The sequence below is a fragment of the Salvelinus sp. IW2-2015 genome, linkage group LG36, assembly GCF_002910315.2.
Source record: "Salvelinus sp. IW2-2015 linkage group LG36, ASM291031v2, whole genome shotgun sequence".
NCBI classification, from domain to species: Eukaryota; Metazoa; Chordata; class Actinopteri; order Salmoniformes; family Salmonidae; genus Salvelinus; species Salvelinus sp. IW2-2015.
In genome coordinates, this window is record NC_036875.1 from 17,012,350 (window position 1) to 17,031,815 (window position 19,466).

Here is a 19,466-nt window from a genome sequence, read left to right on the forward strand (position 1 = left end):
TAACTCAATGCTCACTAACGTCATACAGCCTTGGCTACGGCTAACTCAATGCTCACTAACGTCATACAAGCCTGTTTACGGGCTAACTCAATGGCCTCACTAACGTCATACAGCCTGGCTACGGCTAACTCAATGGCTCACTAACGTCATACAGCCTGGCTACGGCTAACTCAATGGCTCACTAACGCATACAGCCTTGGCTACGGCTAACTCAATGGCTCACTAACGTCATACAGCCTGGCTACGGCTAACTCAATGGCTCACTAACGCAACAGCCTTGGCTACGGCTAACTCCATGGCTCACTAACGTCATACAGCCTGGCTACGGCTAACTCAATGGCTCACTAACGTCATACAGCCTTGGCTACGGCTAACTCAATGGCTAACGTCATACAGCCTGGCTACGGCTAACTCAATGGCTCACTAACGTCATACAGCCTGGGCACGGCTAACTCAATGGCTCACTAACGTCAACAGCCTGGCTACGGCTAACTCAATGGCTCACTAACGTCATACAGCCTTGGCTACGGCTAACTCAATGCTCACTAACTCATACAGCCTGGCTACGGCTAACTCAATGGCTCACTAACGTCATACAGCCTGGCTACGGCTAACTCAATGGCTCACTAACTCATACAGCCTGGCTACGGTAACTCAATGGTCACTAACGTCAACAGCCTGGCTACGGCTAACTCAATGGCTCACTAACGTCATACAGCCTGGCTACGGCTAACTCATGCTCACTAACTCATACAGCCTTGGCTACGGCTAACTCAATGGCTCACTAACGTCATACAGCCTGGCTACGGCTAACTCAATGGCTCCACTAACGTCATACAGCCTTGGCTACGGCTAACTCAATGGCTCACGTAACGTCATACAGCCTGGCTACGGCTAACCAATGCTCACTACGTCATACAGCCTTGGCATACGGCTTACTCAATGGCTCACTAACGCATACAGCTGGCTACGGCTAACTCAATGGCTCCACTAACGTCATACAGCCTGGCTACGGCTAACTCAATGGCTCACTAACGTCATACAGCCTGGCTACGGCTAACTCAATGGCTCACTAACGTCATACAGCCTGGCTACGGCTAACTCAATGGCTCACTAACGTCATACAGCCTTGGCTACGGCTAACTCAATGGCTCACTAACGTCATACAGCCTGGCTACGGCTAACTCACTGTCTTGCAAACTAACACAGCCTGGCTGTAGCTAACTCACTGTCTCGCTAACTAACACAGACTGGCTGTAGCTAACTCACTGGCTCGCTAACTAACACAAGCCTGGCTGTAGCTAACTTACTGTCTTGCTAACGACACACAGACAACGGCTAACAACACATACCCTCGCTATCACTAACTGCACGTTTTGTAAAGGATAGTATTTTGAGCAAATTACTTAAAAATGACTGATTTCCAGTAAAGGGGAATACATAAAGAAACTCTGCGAACATTGGCAATGTGACCAGAGTTGAGCAAGGTTCTGATCCTAGATCTGTGGTTAAGGGCAACTTCTACTTCTAGCCCATGCAGAGAGGCCCCAAGCCAAACACTGGCCACTCGGCTTGACTGTTTACATGCTTCAAATATTAATTCTCTCCCTTTATGTAGCAGAGTTAAAAGCCTAAATACCTCAACTGGATTAAGGTGAAATACCGCATTACGGACTACCGTATAAGGCAACCGTTGCTCGCCTGTGACGACTATCAAAGAACCAGCGCGTAAGGATTGAAATACCGAGGGACAGGCATGGCGTATGAAGTCATAGCCTTGTTATAGAACCACTAGGGGAGGTAGGTAGGTGGGCAAGTAATGTCTGCACTGGAAACTTCCTTAAAAATGGGACTGAGGTAGGTAGGTAGGTAGGTAGGTAGGTAGGTAGGTAGGTAGGTAGGTAGGTAGGTAGGTAGGTAGGTAGGTAGGTAGGTAGGTAGGTAGGTAGGTAACCGAAAAAGGGGTCTTGTCACTTCTGGTAAATGTGCTACACACACACAGACAATGGTCCTGACACTACATGAAGTAGCGTTTCTCCTCTCATAATGCGCTCAAATCACTCATCTAAAGGTCAGAGCAGGTCTACACAGATGAGCTCACTGTCCAATCAGCAGGCTGCATGGCTAATCCAATCAGAGACCGAGAGACATCATGAGAGCCACATGACCAAGAAAGAGGATATGAGCATGAGGGTAAAACTACCAGAACCACAGTACGATGACTACACGTTTAGAGTGCAAAGTTACAAACACCACTGTTTACACATTATACGTTGTGTAACATACTATACTTACTTTACTATAAATATTGGACAAAGCTGAAACAAGCTTTGCAGACCAGCTTGTACGTATTCTTCTACTATGAAAAGAGGCCAGAGTGGAGATGGGGATGCAAGACGGCTGCAAAAGTCCCTCATAATAAAGTCAGAAGTATAACTTTTATGCCAGGCGAGAGAAAAAGTAGCTTTGCTCCAGTTTGCTGTTCTATTTTCTAGTTTGTCCCTCTTTGGCCCCCATAGTTCCTCTCCTTGTCTCCATCTCCTTCCTGTGGCCAACTGGGCCAGAAGCAATCTATTATTAGCCTGTTTCTCTGCTACACACACACACACACACACACGTCCCCCTGTTACTGGGGAGGGCAGGGCTGCCAGACAGAACTGAACTAACCTTACCACCAAGTAATGTACACGCACACACACCTCTCCCTGGCCTGAATATTGAAACACACAATGGACAAAGGCTGAGCTCCAATGAGTCCAGCAGCTGTGCTGTGGGGATAAGAGCGGAGCAGGCAGGAGTTCCCTGAAAGGGTAAATGAAAAGAACAGGCCTGCATCCTGTCCCTGAGGATATCATATCCAGCCTCTAGTCTGCTTGCTACACTGCTACAGTTAGGACATAAACCAGCTCCTAACACCAGCCATATCCCCCTAGCCACAAGCCTGCTACAGGGCCACAAACCAGCTCCTATAGCTCCTAACGTCGTGCCTCTTTTTAGAGGATAACCATATCCCTGAGCCCTCTGCCCTATTCAGTAACCACACACATCAGTATTAGCCCTGTGTCTCTACTGTAAAAGGACTCTACTGTGATAAACTGAGCTTAACAGCCATCGAGGTATATCTGTACACTCGACATATCGAAACACCGGACATATATCTGATAAACGCATATCTGATAACCACCGGACATATATCTGATAGCACCGACTAGTATCTGAAACCACCGGACATAGTATCTGTATAAGCAACCGGACATATATCTGATAAGCACCGGACATATATCTGATAACCACCGGACATATATCTGATAAGCACCGGACATATATCTGATAACCACCGGACATATATCTGATAAGCACCGGACATATAACTCTGCTGCTTCTAACCTAGAATCCAGGGGGCTGGACAGAGATAACATGCGTGCACACACACATACACACACCATCCAAAAGGCTACAAGGGAACACATTCTGATTCTAAATTGGTCTCAGAGGTCAATTTATGGCCATGCTAAAAAGGACAGTTCCATATGGTAGTGCTAGGTCTAAGAAGGGAGCTGTTTGGGATTCTAGTACAATAGTCCAGTTCAATGGACAGGTAGTGACATAGAATGATGAATGATTTTTTTCAGGTTCAGAAAATCAGTCACTGAGCATTGTAGCTCGGATCCAAATACACAGTAGGCTACACTTCAATTCCTCCATTCATAAAAAGCCAAAAGGTTGTTTTTGAGCCGACCAGAGTCTGTATAACGAGACAGTTTTACTGAAGGCCTGAGCTATGTCTTCATGGGGACACATGTTTCTGCTTTAGGCCTGTCAAAACCAGATGTAGGGAAAGGGGATACCTGGTAAGTTGCACAACTGAATGCATTCAACCCAAATGTGTCTTCAGCATTTAACCAAACCCCTCCGGATCAGAGAGGTGGAGGGGGCTGCCTTAAACGACATCAACAGCACCCAGTTGTTGTTGGGGGTTAACTGCCTTGTTCAAGGGGAGAACAGCAGATTTTTCCACCTTGTCGGCTCAGGGATTCAAACCAGCAACCTTTCAGTTACTGGCCCAATGCTCTTAACCGCTAGGCTACCTGCCAATTATAGTGGCCTACTCTAAGAATAATGTAGCAAATTCACACAACATAGCTGGTTCGGCACATCTTCACGTCCAACTCTGTAAACCCTGGTTCAACCCTACAACAGAAGACGAGACAAGACAAAACTAGAAAGTTGTATAACATAAGGTGAATGCACCAACTTGTAAGTCGCTCTGGATAAGAGCGTCTGCTAAATGACTTAAATGTAAATGTAAATGTATAATTGTGTGTTGTAGAACAGCTGACTGGAGACCCGGCATTCAGATCAAGTTGACGTGACGCACAGTTGCGACCGTTTCCACGGTAACGGTTCTTCTTTCAATGACGTGATGAAACTTTGAAACAAAGTTGTCCCTTGTAGTAAGGTATTGTAGCAAACGAGTTTCATGAATAAACCAGAAACACTATACACTTTCTGACTTGTCAGAGAAATATCAGCAAGCTAGGCTAGCTACAGTATTACTGCTGCACAACAGCTATCTAGCGTCTGCTTGGCTAGTTAGCAAGCTGCTTGTCTGAACACAGAACGTCAGTGAACTGTTCTCTGATTGGCTAAAGTGTCGCGTCTTCTCCCGCTCCCCCTCTCCGGCGCTCAACGGAGGATCCTGAGAAGACACCGTCAGGACCAGCATGGGGAGTGGGCCCGATTCCTTCCCTGGGCGGAATACACTCAGAATTCATTGCGTCACTCCTCCACCGGGCTGACTCCCTTCCAGTGTGTTCTGGGTTATCAGCCAGCACTGGCTCCGTGGACCCCAAGCCAGACCGAAGCTCCTGCGGTGAGTGGTTCAGGCGCGCAGAAGAGGTCTGGAACAATGTTCTTAATTACTCCCTTGATTACTCACCCTTTATATCAGGCCTGGGCAACTCCAGGCCTGGGGGCCTGATTGGTGTCACACTTTTGCCTCAGCCCCAGCTAACACACCTGACTCCAATAATCAACTAGTATTGAGCTTCAGTTAAAAATTAGTTTAAATCGGGTGTGTTTGCTAAGRATGGGGGGAAAGTGTGACACCAATCAGGCCCCGAGGACTGGAATTCCCCAGGCCTGCTTTATATAGTACTCTTCTGTTAGTAGTCTTCAGGTATTATTGTTTATAGTTCCATGTAAATTATTATTAAACTCAATAACTGAACTTCCCTGACTCCCTGCGCCTACGTTACATAAAGGGACCTGTCTCATCGCAAGTCTTCAACTAAGATTTGAAATGTTGAATTTTGGAAACTCCAGGACTGTTCAGATCAAGCAAACTTTGTTCTAAAAGTCCTTAAGACCATTGTGAGTCTCGTCTCTTGTATCTGAACTGGGCTTTATACTCTTTTACAAAAACACACACCCCTTAGGGGAAAAAACACATGAATTTCTCATGTTATCACGTGATTTAATGTGAAGTTAATGTGACAACATCTGACAAATGTTTATTTCAATTTTTTATCAAAATGCTTTTTTTTGGCAGAAATGCCTTTTAAATTTGATGTGCCTTAATAACAAACGTGTATGCCATCTGTAAATACAAATACAATTGTTAAATTACAAGATTAGTTGGTTTAGCCATGGAAAAATATTTTTTATCTGGTCACTTTCTGTTTACCTGAAATGTTTCCTTATTGTAGGCTGACCTTCAGCACATGACCTCACACACAACCTCAGGAGGCTGAAAAAATGTGTCTTGTCACCGAAAACCCTCACTAACTTTTACAGGTGCACAATCGAGGGCATCCTGTCGGGCCCACTACCGCAGGGCTCTCCAGAGGGTGGTACGGTCTGCATAACGCATCACCGGGGGCAAACTACCTGCCCTCCAGGACACCTACAACACCCGATGTCACAGGAAGGCAAAAAAGATCATCAAGGACAATAACCACCCGAGCCACTGCCTGTTTACCCCGCTTCCATGCAGAAGGCGAGGTCAGTACAGGTGCATCAAAGCTGGGACAGAGAGATTGAAAAACAGCTTCTATCTCAAGGCCACCAGATTGTTAAATAGCCATCACTAACACAGAGAGGCAGCTGCCTACCTACAGACTTGATATCATTGGCCACTTTAATAAATGGAACACTAGTCACTTTAATAATGTCACTTTAATAATGCCACTTTAATAATGTTTACATATCTCGCATTACTTATCTCATATATATATATATATATATACTGTATACTGTATCCTACACTATCTATTCTATACTATCTATTGCATCTTAGCCGCTCTGTCACTGCTCATCCATATATTTTATATTTATATATTCTTATCCCATTCCTTTACTAGATTGTGTGTATTAGGTTTTGTTGTGGAATTGTTAGATATTACCTGTTAGATACGTCTGCACTGTCGAATCCAGAAGCATAAGCATTTCGCTACACTCACAACAACATCTGCTAACCATGTGTATGTGACCAATAGAATTWGATTTGATTTGACTCCTTAAAGAGATGGGTGGGGCTAAGGCTTAAGAGGGTGTGAACAATGCTGAATGGGTGTAGACAAAAGAGCTCTTCAGTAGGTGTACCAAAACATTCAAGGGCCATTCTTCTGAAAAAGTTGGGTTACAACTTTCATAGCAAAATGACTTTCCCATTGTTCCTCAAATGCAGTGTATGATATACCATTTTGTCTCTACTTTCATCCAATGTAAAAAAAAAATAATAATAACGTTCTTATTTTGCTACATAATACCGAATCAAGGCGGTCTGTCACATATGTGTATGAAGATACCTTATGTGTACCTTTGACCTTTTTATACACCAGGGAAGAACACTGTACCATAACGCAGTTACGCCTCCAACACTGCCAAAACACCAGCTATGCAGGTGTTGGCTATCGCRTGTTTACACTTGCTCTGATTGAATCTAGGCCTTAATGTCAAGTGTCCCTGAGCAATGCTACTTTTCAGTGGTGATAATCGCACAATTATTGACTTGATTCTGGGAAAGTGCAGAAATGTATTCTTCCCAATAAATCCGTGGTCGGTCTCTGTCATGGTGATAGACCTAGTGGCAAAGCAGGATATTCAGGTTACTAGCGTCCAAGAGGTTGTGAGTTCAAATCCCAGGTGTGGTTGTATCTCAAGTGTGCTAACCAATGTTGAGATAAAGTCCAGTCAATTCAGAAAGTAGATCAAATTTTTCAGCATTGAAAATAATTGGATGTAGAATTGGATTTCCTGTCTATTTCCTGAATGCAGTTTGTTGTTGTATATTTACTTTCAAAATACAGTTCAGCTGTAGAAATACATTAAAATGTATTCCAATATTTTCACTGCAACTCAGTAGCTGTGAACTTACTATAAAATAATAAGTGCATCTAAACTATACTTAAATTAAATGCAATTACAAGTAAGGCATGCCAAGTTAATTTGCAGGACGGACCAAAATGTAACCTACCCAAGTGCATTGCAATTGACAGTAAATATATAGCAAAACACTAATACAGTATCCTATTACTGTAGAAATGTACCGTAAAATGCCAAAAATATTACACAAAATTAACAGCAATTGCTAACAGTGTAGTTTCATGTTATCACATGTTGAACCACATGATTTCACATTGTGGAAAATTACACGATTTGAAAACGTGTTTTTGGAACATTTCACATGATAAAATTCACATGACATGTCATATTCTTTTTGGCAAGACAGCATCAGATACATGGGCTACACATACTATGACAGAGGGTCGCTGTTTCGCTCTCTCGGATACTTTCTCCGGTGAGATTGATGAGTCTTGCTATCGGTGTGGGTCTTGGTCAAAATCATCAATATATTCAGAGATTCTGAATTTATGGGGGGGCCACTGGGGTTTCCAATCAGATTTCAGGGGGGGGTGGCGATTGGTGGCACCTTAATTGGGGAGGACTGGCTCGTGGAATTGGCTAGGGCGAAATAAGTTGAATGGTATCAAATAAATCAAAYACATGGTTTCTTTGTGTTTGATGCCATTCCATTCGCTCTGTTCCAGACATTATTATTATATCCCCTCAGCAGCCTCCACTGGTGGCCACGCTGTGCCACCCCCTGGACACGCCACTGCTCTAGATTWAAAAAATAGACCTATCAGTGAAACCTTAAACTGAGGCCTTGGAGGGCGGTGGGGATTACACCTCGTCAGCGGTTGCTGGCTAATTTTCCTGTCTCTAACGACACTGTATCGTTGTGTGTGAGGGGGAGGCAGAACAGAACACAGGCTTAGAATTACCTCCCTCCAGCAGAGGATGCTGGAGAAGGGCGGGAGAGGRAAAAAAAMAAAAAAAACAGCAAGCGACTGCACAGAGGAAGGCTCGCAAAAGGAGAAGGAAGGAGAGAGAAGGGGCGGCGAAGGGGAGGAGAGACGCACTAACAACCTAATGTGTTTAGGTTGTTACTATCTCTAAAAGACGGTTTTGTCTCTACAATACAGACCTCTCTTAGCACCAGCACGCACACACAGGATGACTAGGAAATAGATGTGAATAAAGACCGGTCAGTGTCACCGAGGCCCAGACACTCCCTCTCTCTCTGTGCTTTCAATTACCAACGGTCAGCATGTATTACGACTCACACACACACACATTGTAAAGATTCAGCTCACTGAGCTCAGTTCACCCATCACAAACTGCCAGGAATTTTGTGTTTTGTGACAGTTGTGTCTAGGTTTGTCTGCTTAAGGCAGGGATTTTTGGATTGGAAACACACACATAAACACACACACAGTCATGGACATCTGAGTGACAGACACTTAGTTTTCCAATGGCAGTATCAGGTTCCCTTCATGCATGGCCCATTAGTGCTTACAGAACAGGGACAATAAGGCAGCCCCCCACATCTCTCTGATTMAGAGGGGTTGGGTTAAATGTGGAATACACCTTTCAGTTGAATGCATTCAGTTGTACAAATGACTAGGTATCCCTCTTTCCCTTTCCCTTCCCATCCACTCTCAGACTTTCAGGATAAGAAAGACTACAGTATACTTCTCATTATATTATAATCATCACGTTCATCTCACTGTAATTATATAAATCAAATCAAATGTTATTTGTCACATGCACAGAATACAACAGGTGTAGTAGACCTTACAGTGAAATGCTTACTTACAAGCCCTTAACCAACAATGCAGTTTTAAGAAAAATAAGTGTTAAGTAATAAAATAAGTAAGTAAAAATAAATAAATACATAGAAAAATAACAAATAATTAAAGAGCAGCAGTAAAATAACAGTAGCGAGGCTATTTACACAGGGTACCGGTACAGAGTCAATGTGCAGGGGGCACAGGTTAGTCGAGGTAATTGAGGTAATATGTACATGTAGCTAGAGCTAAATACCAATCAGTGTTATTTACTCATGTTGATATTTTACTATTCCAGACATAACAAACTCTCAAAAACTATTGTTTAGATATCCAATGTAATAATGACCGACAGCTGTTAACGGGCATCAGATGCTCACATCCAGAGTCAATGGTAGTGTTAGCACAATTCTACAACGAGTAAGGTAGATCTGGTGGATGAAGAGCGAGCTGTTACTTCTCGCCCTCTGTCCCTCYCTCTCTTTCTCCATGTCAGTGGTGGACTCAAATCAAATCAAAATGTATTGGTCGTGTACACAGTTTAGCAGATTTTATAGCGGGTGCAGTGAAATGATTGTGTTACTAGCTCCTAACAGTAGAGGAAAATGTCAAACAAGGACACAAGTAATTAATCATCAAAAACTAGAAACAAGAAATCAAGAATGTCAGAATGATATCCAATTAACAACCCAAATAACACTATCAGTAATCCAAATTCAATTTATGCTTACATAAACCAAACAGATATAATAAGAATGATATGTACAGCAGTAGATGTATTACAGTGAACTCTGTTAAGAATCTAGTATATAAATACGCATCTAACCAACTAACCAACGCATCTAACAGACTCAGCCCCAGGTGATGTACTGTCCAGTTTTTGTGTGTGTGTGTGTGTCTGTAGGTGTGTGTGTTCGCCTGTGTTCTGGGCTTCTTTCCCTGTGGCTGTTAGATATCTTGTTGTCATGACACCAATCCAGAATCCGACCTACAGTTGGCAAAAAAAAAACTTGAATAAACTAAGCACAAACAGGCACTTTCACAGATCACTAGCTATAAGTACAACTCCGTTTCAGTTAGAAGCAAAAACCCTAGACAGTAAGTCCAAGTTGGTTAGATGTACGTAGTCTTTGCAACACCAGAGACGTGGGTCATATACTGAGGAACCATGGTCTTACTAACTTAACTTACTAACTGTATAGTACCTACTATGTACAGTACTTACTATAGGCTACTTATAGTATGGTGATTTGAATAATAGCATCTGCTAAAGCTAAATTACCATATTATCATTAGCTGGGTGAAACCTGGTAATTACTGTCTATAACACACGGCAGAACAGAACACCCATGGTACAATGTCTCTTGGCCTACCGAGGTCTTCCTCAGGCAGCGTTGCCATGGCGCCAGCCAATCAGGGGACAGGGATGTGGTAGTAGTCCTGGGCAACCAGAGAGATGGTGGGAGGAGAGGGGCAGAATCTCCTCAGACAGAGATGCAGGCAGTGAGCAAATACACACACACACACACACACACACACACACACACCACACACACACACACACACACACACACACACACACACACACACACACACACACACACACACACACACACACACACACACACACACACACACACACACACACACACACACACACACACACACACACACACACACACACACACACACACACACACACACACACACACACACACTGCATCCATGGGTTGAGCAAAACAACCAGATTCGGAACAACAATCAGAGCCAGCGTGCTGCTCCATTAATTCCCTTCTGTGCACACACACACACCACACACACACACACACACACACACACACACACACACAAACCATCTACTGCCCTGGGAGTGGGACACACGCAGGTAGACAGAGATATATACAGGTCACTCATTCAGTCTGTCTCTCTCTCTCTCTCACACTCTCATCTGCCCATCTCTGACCATTTCTCTAGCTATTGTAAACATTCAAACTACATTCCACACACCATGTATACATCACACACACACACACAAACACACACACACCTTAAAATATAACAAAAAACCCTAAATTATATTTTTTCAACTTGAAATTTGATGACTTTTCCTAGAGTGACCCCAACATTAGAAAAAGTGAAACATCGCCTTTCTTCATATTTCCATGAAAGCTGTACACCACCAGGGTGCAAAGATTGTCTTAGGGTCATTTTTGACCCAGCRGTTAGAAAATAATTTACACACCACAAAAACCACAGACACACACACACACACACAAAATGAGAAATTGAAATTGTGTGCTACTGATTGAACTCAGACAAAACTAAAATGTTATTGTGCATGTGCAGCATCTCTCCTCCACGACCCCACACATGACTCAAGTTCACAGACAAAATGAAAACAATTTCAGACAAAATGAACAACATTTCAGACMAAATAAAAATGTCTTGAAAGCATTGTTTACTAATGGGGAATGCAGTCAGAGGCTATAAAGGTGCTGCAGATGACAGTCCCCYCAGTTCTTTCTTTGCTGAAGCCATGAGTGCATGGTTCATAGCCCAAAAGGTCTAGGATCTGATTTTTTCAGATGTCCAGGAGGAACAAGAGAACAATGATTTAGAAGAGGAGGAGGTATCTGAAGAAGAAGATGGGGAAGAATACAACCCAGAGCAAGACGCATCATCTTCAGATGAAGAAGAAATTCCCCAAGCTGAAAGAGAGACATTTTTGTTAAAGAACAGCAAAATAGCATGGTCCTCGTCACTATATGACAACCAGGGCAGGAAGGCAGCACAACATGTCATAAGGAGGCTATGATTTGATAACCGTGAGTCAAGACCTGCAGGACGTGTGAGAGACAAACTCTCTAAGAGAGGTCTGGGAGAAGTGGGTGGAGCGTCTGCCATACCTCTACAACCCTGGGCCTGAAGTAACAGTGGATGAGCAGCTGGTTCCATTCAGAGGTACATTTTTATTTTCATACCTGTAATGTAAGTGATTTTCACTGTTCATTTTATTATGTATCGCTGTAATATCATTGATTTATGTGATTGTTTTCTGTGACACTGATACTAATTACTGATAGTAATCTCTTTTGTCAAAAGGTTGCTGTCCTTTCCGGCAGTATATGCCCAGCAAGCCAGCAAAGTATGGCATCAAGATATGGGTGGCCTGTGACGCACAATCCAGCTAAGCTTGGAAGATGCAAGTCTACACAGCAAAGCCGACCAGCGGAGGCCCGGAGAAGAACCAGGGGATGTGGGTTGTGCTTGATGTGACAGATGGACTGAGGGGGCACAATGTCATGTGTGACAATTTCTTCACCTCTTATGAACTCAGCCAGCAGCTCCTGAAGAGGAAGATCACCATGGTTGGCACAGTTAGAAAGAACAAGCCTGAGCTCCCCCCTGCACTCCTCGCAACAAGGGGGAGAGAGGCCTTCTCATCAAACTTTGCCTTCCACTCTAGTTTCTAACCTCAGAAAAAGGAACAAGAATGTGGTCCTCCTGAGCACACTGCACAAAACGGCTGAGATCAGTGATCGTGAGGACAGGAAGCCAGCCATCATCTTGGACTACAACCACAACAAAGGAGGTGTGGACAACCTGGACAAGGTGATTCGAACTTACAGCTCCAGGAGGATGACTGCCCGCTGGCCCCTGGTCATCTTCCATAACATCATTGATGTGTCCTCATACAATGCCTTCGTGATATGGAACAAGATCAACCCTACCTGGATGCCTGATAAGCAGAATAAGAGGAGGGTGTTCCTGGAGCAGCTGGGAAAGGCACTTGTAACCCCACACATTCAAAGAAGGGAGCGCCTCTCCTGCACAGCAGCCTCTACAGCACTTGTGAAAGCAGTTCAGGGGGCTGAATCTTGTCCGGATCCACCTGAGGCTGCAGCTGGGGCAGGCAAAAAGAGGAGATGCCAATTCTGCCCCCCAAAGAAGGACTGTAAAACAAATACTATGTGCTGCACATGTGAGAAATACACCTGCAATGTCCATGCACACACACTTGCATACTGTCCTACATGTGCAAATTAGAGTTGATTGATTCATGTTCTTCACGTTTTTGTTTTGTATCTATTATCTTATTTTATAATTATTTATTGTTGTTGTTTATACACCTTGTGGGTGGGGGTTAAACAAATGCGAGAAGACTAGTATTTTGTAGTTGAATTCCTCATTGTACAGTATATAAGAATATATCACTATGTTGCCAAAAAAGTTCAAGACTGTGATTGTTTCYCTTGAATAAAAACCATTCAAAACTACTTTCTGCAGATTTCTGCTACTTTCTTAGGCTATACAAGTGCTATCTCTTTCTAAAAAATTGTTTACACCTATGCACCTTTTTTTTGTCACAAAAAACCCTGACAAAATTTTACAGATGCACAATCGAGAGCATCCTGTCGGGCTTATCACCGCCTGGTACGGCAACTGCTCCACCCACAACTGTAAGGCTCTCCAGAGGGTAGTGAGGTCTGCACAATGCATCACTGGGGGAAAACTCCCTGCCCTCCAGGACACCTACACCACCCGATGTCACAGGAAGGCYGAAAAGATCATCAAGGACAACAACCACCCGAGCCACTGCCTGTTCACCCCGCTATCATCCAGAAGGCGAGGTCAGTACAGGTGCATCAAAGTTGGGACCGAGAGACTGAAAAACAGCTTCTATCTCAAGGCCATCAGACTGTTAAACAGCCATCACTAACATTGAGTGGCTGCTGCCAACATACTGACTCAAATCTCTAGCCACTTTAATAATAAAAAATTKGATGTAATAAATGTATCACTAGTCACTTTAAACAATGCCACTTTATATAATGTTTACATACCCTACATTACTCATCTCATATGTATATACTGTACTCTATACCATCTACTGCATCTTGCCTATGCCGTTCGGCCATCGCTCATCCATATATTTATATGTACATATTCTTATTCATTCCTTTACACTTGTGTGTAAAAGGTAGTTGTTGTGAAATTGTTAGATTACATGTTAGATATTACTGCATGGTCGGAACTAGAAGCACAAGCATTTCGCGACACTCGCATGAACATCTGCTAACCATGTGTATGTGACCAATCAAATTTGATTTGATTTGATGCAGTACCTTTAGCAATAATAATAAAAATAACAAACCTCTACTTTAGTAAAGAAAACAATTATGATCCACTGTTTAAATGCAGTCTTTCTGCATTGTGAAGAGGGAAAACCCAGATATTCACAAAGTTTGTGATGAATGACAGGTTGTTTCTTTATGCAAAATAGATTTGGGGTTTAAAATTAAATTAATCTGCTATATTTTATGGGTTTAGTGAAAGCGGGTAATTTTTTACCCTTAGGACAAGGGGAGTATACAGAATGTTAAGACTACACAAGGGTTAAAACACATTGTTTTGCAATGAAGGTCTACAGTAGCCTCAACAGCACTGCAGGGTAGCAGCATGGTGTAGCTGGAGGACAGCTAGCTTCTGTTCTCCTCTGGGAACATTGACTTCAATACAAAACCTAGGAGGCTCATGGTTCTCACCCCTTTCTATAGACTTACACAGTAATTATGACTACTTCAAGAGGACGTCCTCCAACCTATCCGTTCTCTTGCAGCATTAACTGACATTTTGCCCACCCAATCAAGAATTAATCTAGTACTTAAAGCATTAAGCTACAGCTAGCTAGCACTGCAGTGCATAACGTGGTGAGTAGTTGACTCAAAGCGAAAGACAATAATGAAAGTTAACTGTGTTTGCGTGTGATCAGGGGTGTATTCATTCCACTGATTCTGTTGAAAAACGTTCTCAAATGGAAGTAAACGGAACGAAACGGGGATAAACATACCTGAATTTGTCCAATAGAAACTCTAATGATTACATCCTAGATCATCTAGATGCAAGCAAGATTGTGCAAGGCGGTATTGAACGTGTCAATGTCTGTCACCTTGATTACTCCAATTTTTCTCAACCTATGCACCTACGTCATAAACTTTCATTCATTGACTAGGTTGTGGCAACCTCATGATGGTTAGAGGGAAAATTTGAGTATCATGTAGTAGCCTAAATCTACTGATGTTACATTGAGCTGGGTGAATGGATATGAATGACAGTCATCCAATATGCTGTAATAGAAATAAGGCCATGTTCATAAAAACAAAACAAAAATATTCCCTCATCTTAAACGGCACCAACCGCCACTGGTTCTACCACCACAAAACACCGTAGCTATATCTACAATTAAGTAGTGAAGACTTGTTCATGAGAAAAAAGTCTATATTAGCTACAGGTTTATAATTTTTGGTAAGATTAACTCTGACTCTTTTGAGGATAAAAGGGGGTTCAGTGGACTATGTCATCTTGGTAACATTTTAGAATGTTAGGACAGCATATTGTAGCCAAACTTATTTTTAACTATCCTATGCGAGTTATAAGACAGATCAGGGGCCTAATGTTTACAGAACACAATATAGACAGACATCAATCTCTATAATACAATATATTTTCAACTCTAGCTGCAATATGGTGTGCTGTTCCTTTTTTGATATCTGTTTTCTCACTGGTTTCAGTGCTCATATTTGATGATAAGATTTCCTTTTCATCGTTCTTTCATCTCTCTGTCTATTTTTCTTAATTCTTTACCTAGTGCTATTATACTGTCCCTTTTGTAGCCTAATGTTTGTAAACATTAGGCTACATTTGTTTACTATACTGTATGTAAAGCTACTACACCAGAGTTATTCTAAGGTCATTATAGTGAAGGGAACCCTGCACACTGTGTGTAACCTAAATGCATATAAACATTCCTTGAAGCACAACGTTTCGGTACTGTACATACAGTGGCCCTCATTTATCAAACAAACAATTTCACGCTCTTTTCTACAATCTTTTGGTAAATAAGCCCCAGCGTGCAGGAGTTTCTTCAACGATTCAACTTGAGACTCCTACGCACATATGACAAGACGTTGGCCTACTTCAAGTGTTTGTTCTATAGTCAGGTAGGTAAATAACCATAACAAAGCCCTATTCCCCAGCCCAGTGGGCCCTTATCACTTAAATATAAACACCTACTTTAATAATGAAGGTGGGGTGGAGTAGACCTGTCAATAACTGAGTGGCTCTTTTCTGCTTTTGCTTATTTGTAGGTTATCATGTAGTGTCAGTTTGAGTTGTTTCATGAAAAAAGTTCAGCTTTATAAAGCTTCCAATAAATCATTTGTATTTCTACAATGTGAAAGAAAATGGTTATAAGCTATTCACATCTATTTGAACACATGTACAGAATGGGGGTAGGCTATAATAGCAGAGTTCCTGATATCTCAAAACAAGTAGGCTCCCTGTAGAGCAAAGAGCACTGGCTTTCCACAGCTCACAATGCTTTCCACATATTTTTTTTCAATATATATATTTTTGCGAATCTATTTTATTCTATGGTCAAATGTTGCATAAAATTACAAGGTATGACAGTCAGAATCATGTGCTGGTTGTCAAGGTGGGTGTCATTACCTTGTATTTGCTTCCATAAAAACAACATGGACTGGGCTACCGATACAATACTACAAAAAGACGCACATTACAAAATCGTGTCGCTTATTTTTCCAAAACAAGAATCAAGTCGAGACAGCGACCAAAAATAAAGACAGATAAGTGTATTTTYTTACCTTGCTTCTGAGCTGTCCGGAGGTCGACACTTTCCGGATGAGTTTCTGCGGGCCTTCTTGTTCTCCCTCGCTGTCTGAAGACTCATCCACGGCCCCGGAGCCCCCGACAGCCCCCACGACATGGGCATGGATCCCCGTTGTCGAATGGCCTTTCTCCGGCTCCTGTTGCGGGAAAGGATAAGACCAGTCCGGGTTAGTCTTCCCCCGGTCAGCCGCTCCCTTCCTCTCCGGGATGCGAGAGCTGGACAGTGGTTGGAAAGCGTCTTTCCTCGCCGTCATCTCGTCTCCCTTCTCAACCCTAATTAGCGCTGTAAGAACCGATATCTATATATCCAAGAACATACGTGCGCAGCTGTGCTCATGGGAACGTAGCATGTCTCGGTGCGGTGGGGGTTACTAGGGTAAAGCCTGGTTCAGGATGTGTTTGTGGTTCCATCTTACATGCTCAGACCAGACTGAGGCTAGAGACCGCCTAGGCTGCCTCCCTCACACACAGACGCACCAGCAACCAACAACCGGTGGACATGGAATAACCGGTGGACATCGCCATGGAATACCCTAGCGGCCGCAACATAAGCAGTCCAACTCATACTGTAACTATAACTGATTTCAAAATCCCTCTAAAAAATATGAGCAAATTGAACACGCAAACTATATGGGCAATGTTAACTGTAGGCCTATGTCTTTTGGGCTATAGGCAGGAAATAAAATGATATAGCAATAGCCTATTTTCCAGATGTTGACTAATGATATGTTATTAATTCTAAAAAGGCATAGGATAATAATAAACAGTTTGATATTGCACGGTTATAATAGGTCTACAGATTGTCAGAACACGTTCGACTCATGAAACAAACTGATACAAATTAGCACTGGGGGGTAGCCTATTCCTACTTTGAAAACGGAAAATGTAGCCTATGGGTAAAGGGTTACATTCTTGTGCTGATATAGCGATTGTATTGTAGGGAAACCATTCCATTGCTCAGGCGAAATGCCACTTTATAGCCTACTTTGCGATAATGTAACAGGAGAAGCCGCAGTCTTACAAAATATGTGATCTAAAAACACCATCAAATAAATAGAATAGGCTATTGACATCGAAAGTGTCCGATTTAACAGTCGTCTATAATGTAGCTACATGGATTAGGTTTGAACATAACATTGACCACTTGAATAGCAACTTCAGACAAAGACAACTAGCCTATAATCAGATACATTTTAGTTTTTCTAAAGACTAACTTTGTTAAACATCAATCTGACTGTTCTATTGTTTTCACAGCAAAAGACAATAAGTGTTGAGTTTTCAGAAAAGCAAAGACATTCGGTTCTCCAAAAACAATGACTGATCTGGATGGTGACTAAGAAAATACTTAGAAATGATTCTAAAACGGGAGAAAAACGTCAGTCTTTAGTCTCGTAGACAAAAGGCAAGACTAAGAAGACCACACTATCTTATTTCACTCTAAATAATTTGGTAAAAGCTACTGACCAGTTCTTCCCATGCAGGGCTACGAGTATAATGGTATACATCTTCCATAGTCCCACTCAATCCGCTCCGGGAAACCAGTCTAGAAATAGTATATGCAGATTAATGGATACAGCTGTCTGGTTACCGTAAAACCGGATATATATGGTTTGAGGTCCTGAACCAGGTAGGCCTCCTAGGCTATAATKCCGTGTTGCCTATTACTCCACTCTACCACCTCCCCAAAAATCTTCTCTGCCGCTTCCCTCGCCGCTGGTTCAAGGGCTGAGCCTCGTCAACCACGTGATAAAGTCAAACCCGTATATGCCACCGAGGAGCACCGAGGGAGAACGGGGTACCTCCTCCCCAATCCTCTCTGCCTTTTCCATCGCCACTGGTTCAATAGCAGGGGGGTGACGCCATAAAAACGAAGACACTGCCTTAAACAATTTTGACAGAGTTCGGTTCACTCTCACCCATTACGAATAGAATGATTATGGATACACACAGTAGTTTAATATAAGCATTTTTCACAGAGGGTCGAAGAATGTTGACTCTTTCTGTATTTTGTAATAGCCTACAGACGAAATTAGTGTGAAGCATAGCAGGATTAATTTATGTATATTTACTTGTACACAATAGTCTCTAACGAGACAAAATAACAATATTTTAGGTATGTTTAGGTCTAGATATTTAATTAATTTWGAAAAATTATAGACTAACAATTAATTACAAAACAGAAATGTCTTGATGAATAAGTGGACCATCTTCCCTCAGCCTATACGAATTCAGAAGCAAAAATTGCTTTAACACAGTGCCCCCTCTGCCTATAAGCAGATTGACTACACACTGCGTATAAGGCCCGCAGCCGCTAGGGGGGCCTCGACTGAGTTTAGGGGGTCTCAATTTACTTTTGGGAGTTAGAATAGTAGAACACAAAGGTTGCAATTGTCCATCACTGACAGTCAATTACCCATGTCAGCTAACATTTATAAATGTCTAGGTAAATTAGTCTAGCCAGCTATCCAAACCTTGTAGTAATCATGGCTGAATTAGGGCTACTGACCAGGCACGAAGGGCACGTGCCCAGGGGCCCTGACCTCCAGAGGGCCTCCACTGATTTTCTTTGTCACCCAGATATCTTATGAACATGGAATAGATCAAGGCAAAATATGTAGAATTGCATGAAATCTGCTTTTAAAC

The 19,466-nt window shown here is 42.6% G+C and overlaps 1 protein-coding gene across 1 annotated transcript in view; it reads right to left on the reverse strand.

Annotated features, from left to right (window-relative positions):
* Positions 1-17,254, reverse strand: part of dgkh (diacylglycerol kinase, eta) — a 74,580-nt gene extending 57,326 nt beyond the window's left edge. Inside the window, exon 1 of the mRNA XM_070437527.1 lies at positions 16,799-17,254. Within this exon, the coding sequence (XP_070293628.1) occupies positions 16,799-17,077 (279 nt within the window). The 5' untranslated portion in view covers positions 17,078-17,254. The remainder of the gene's footprint in view (positions 1-16,798) is intronic.
* Positions 17,255-19,466: the final 2,212 nt, after the last annotated feature.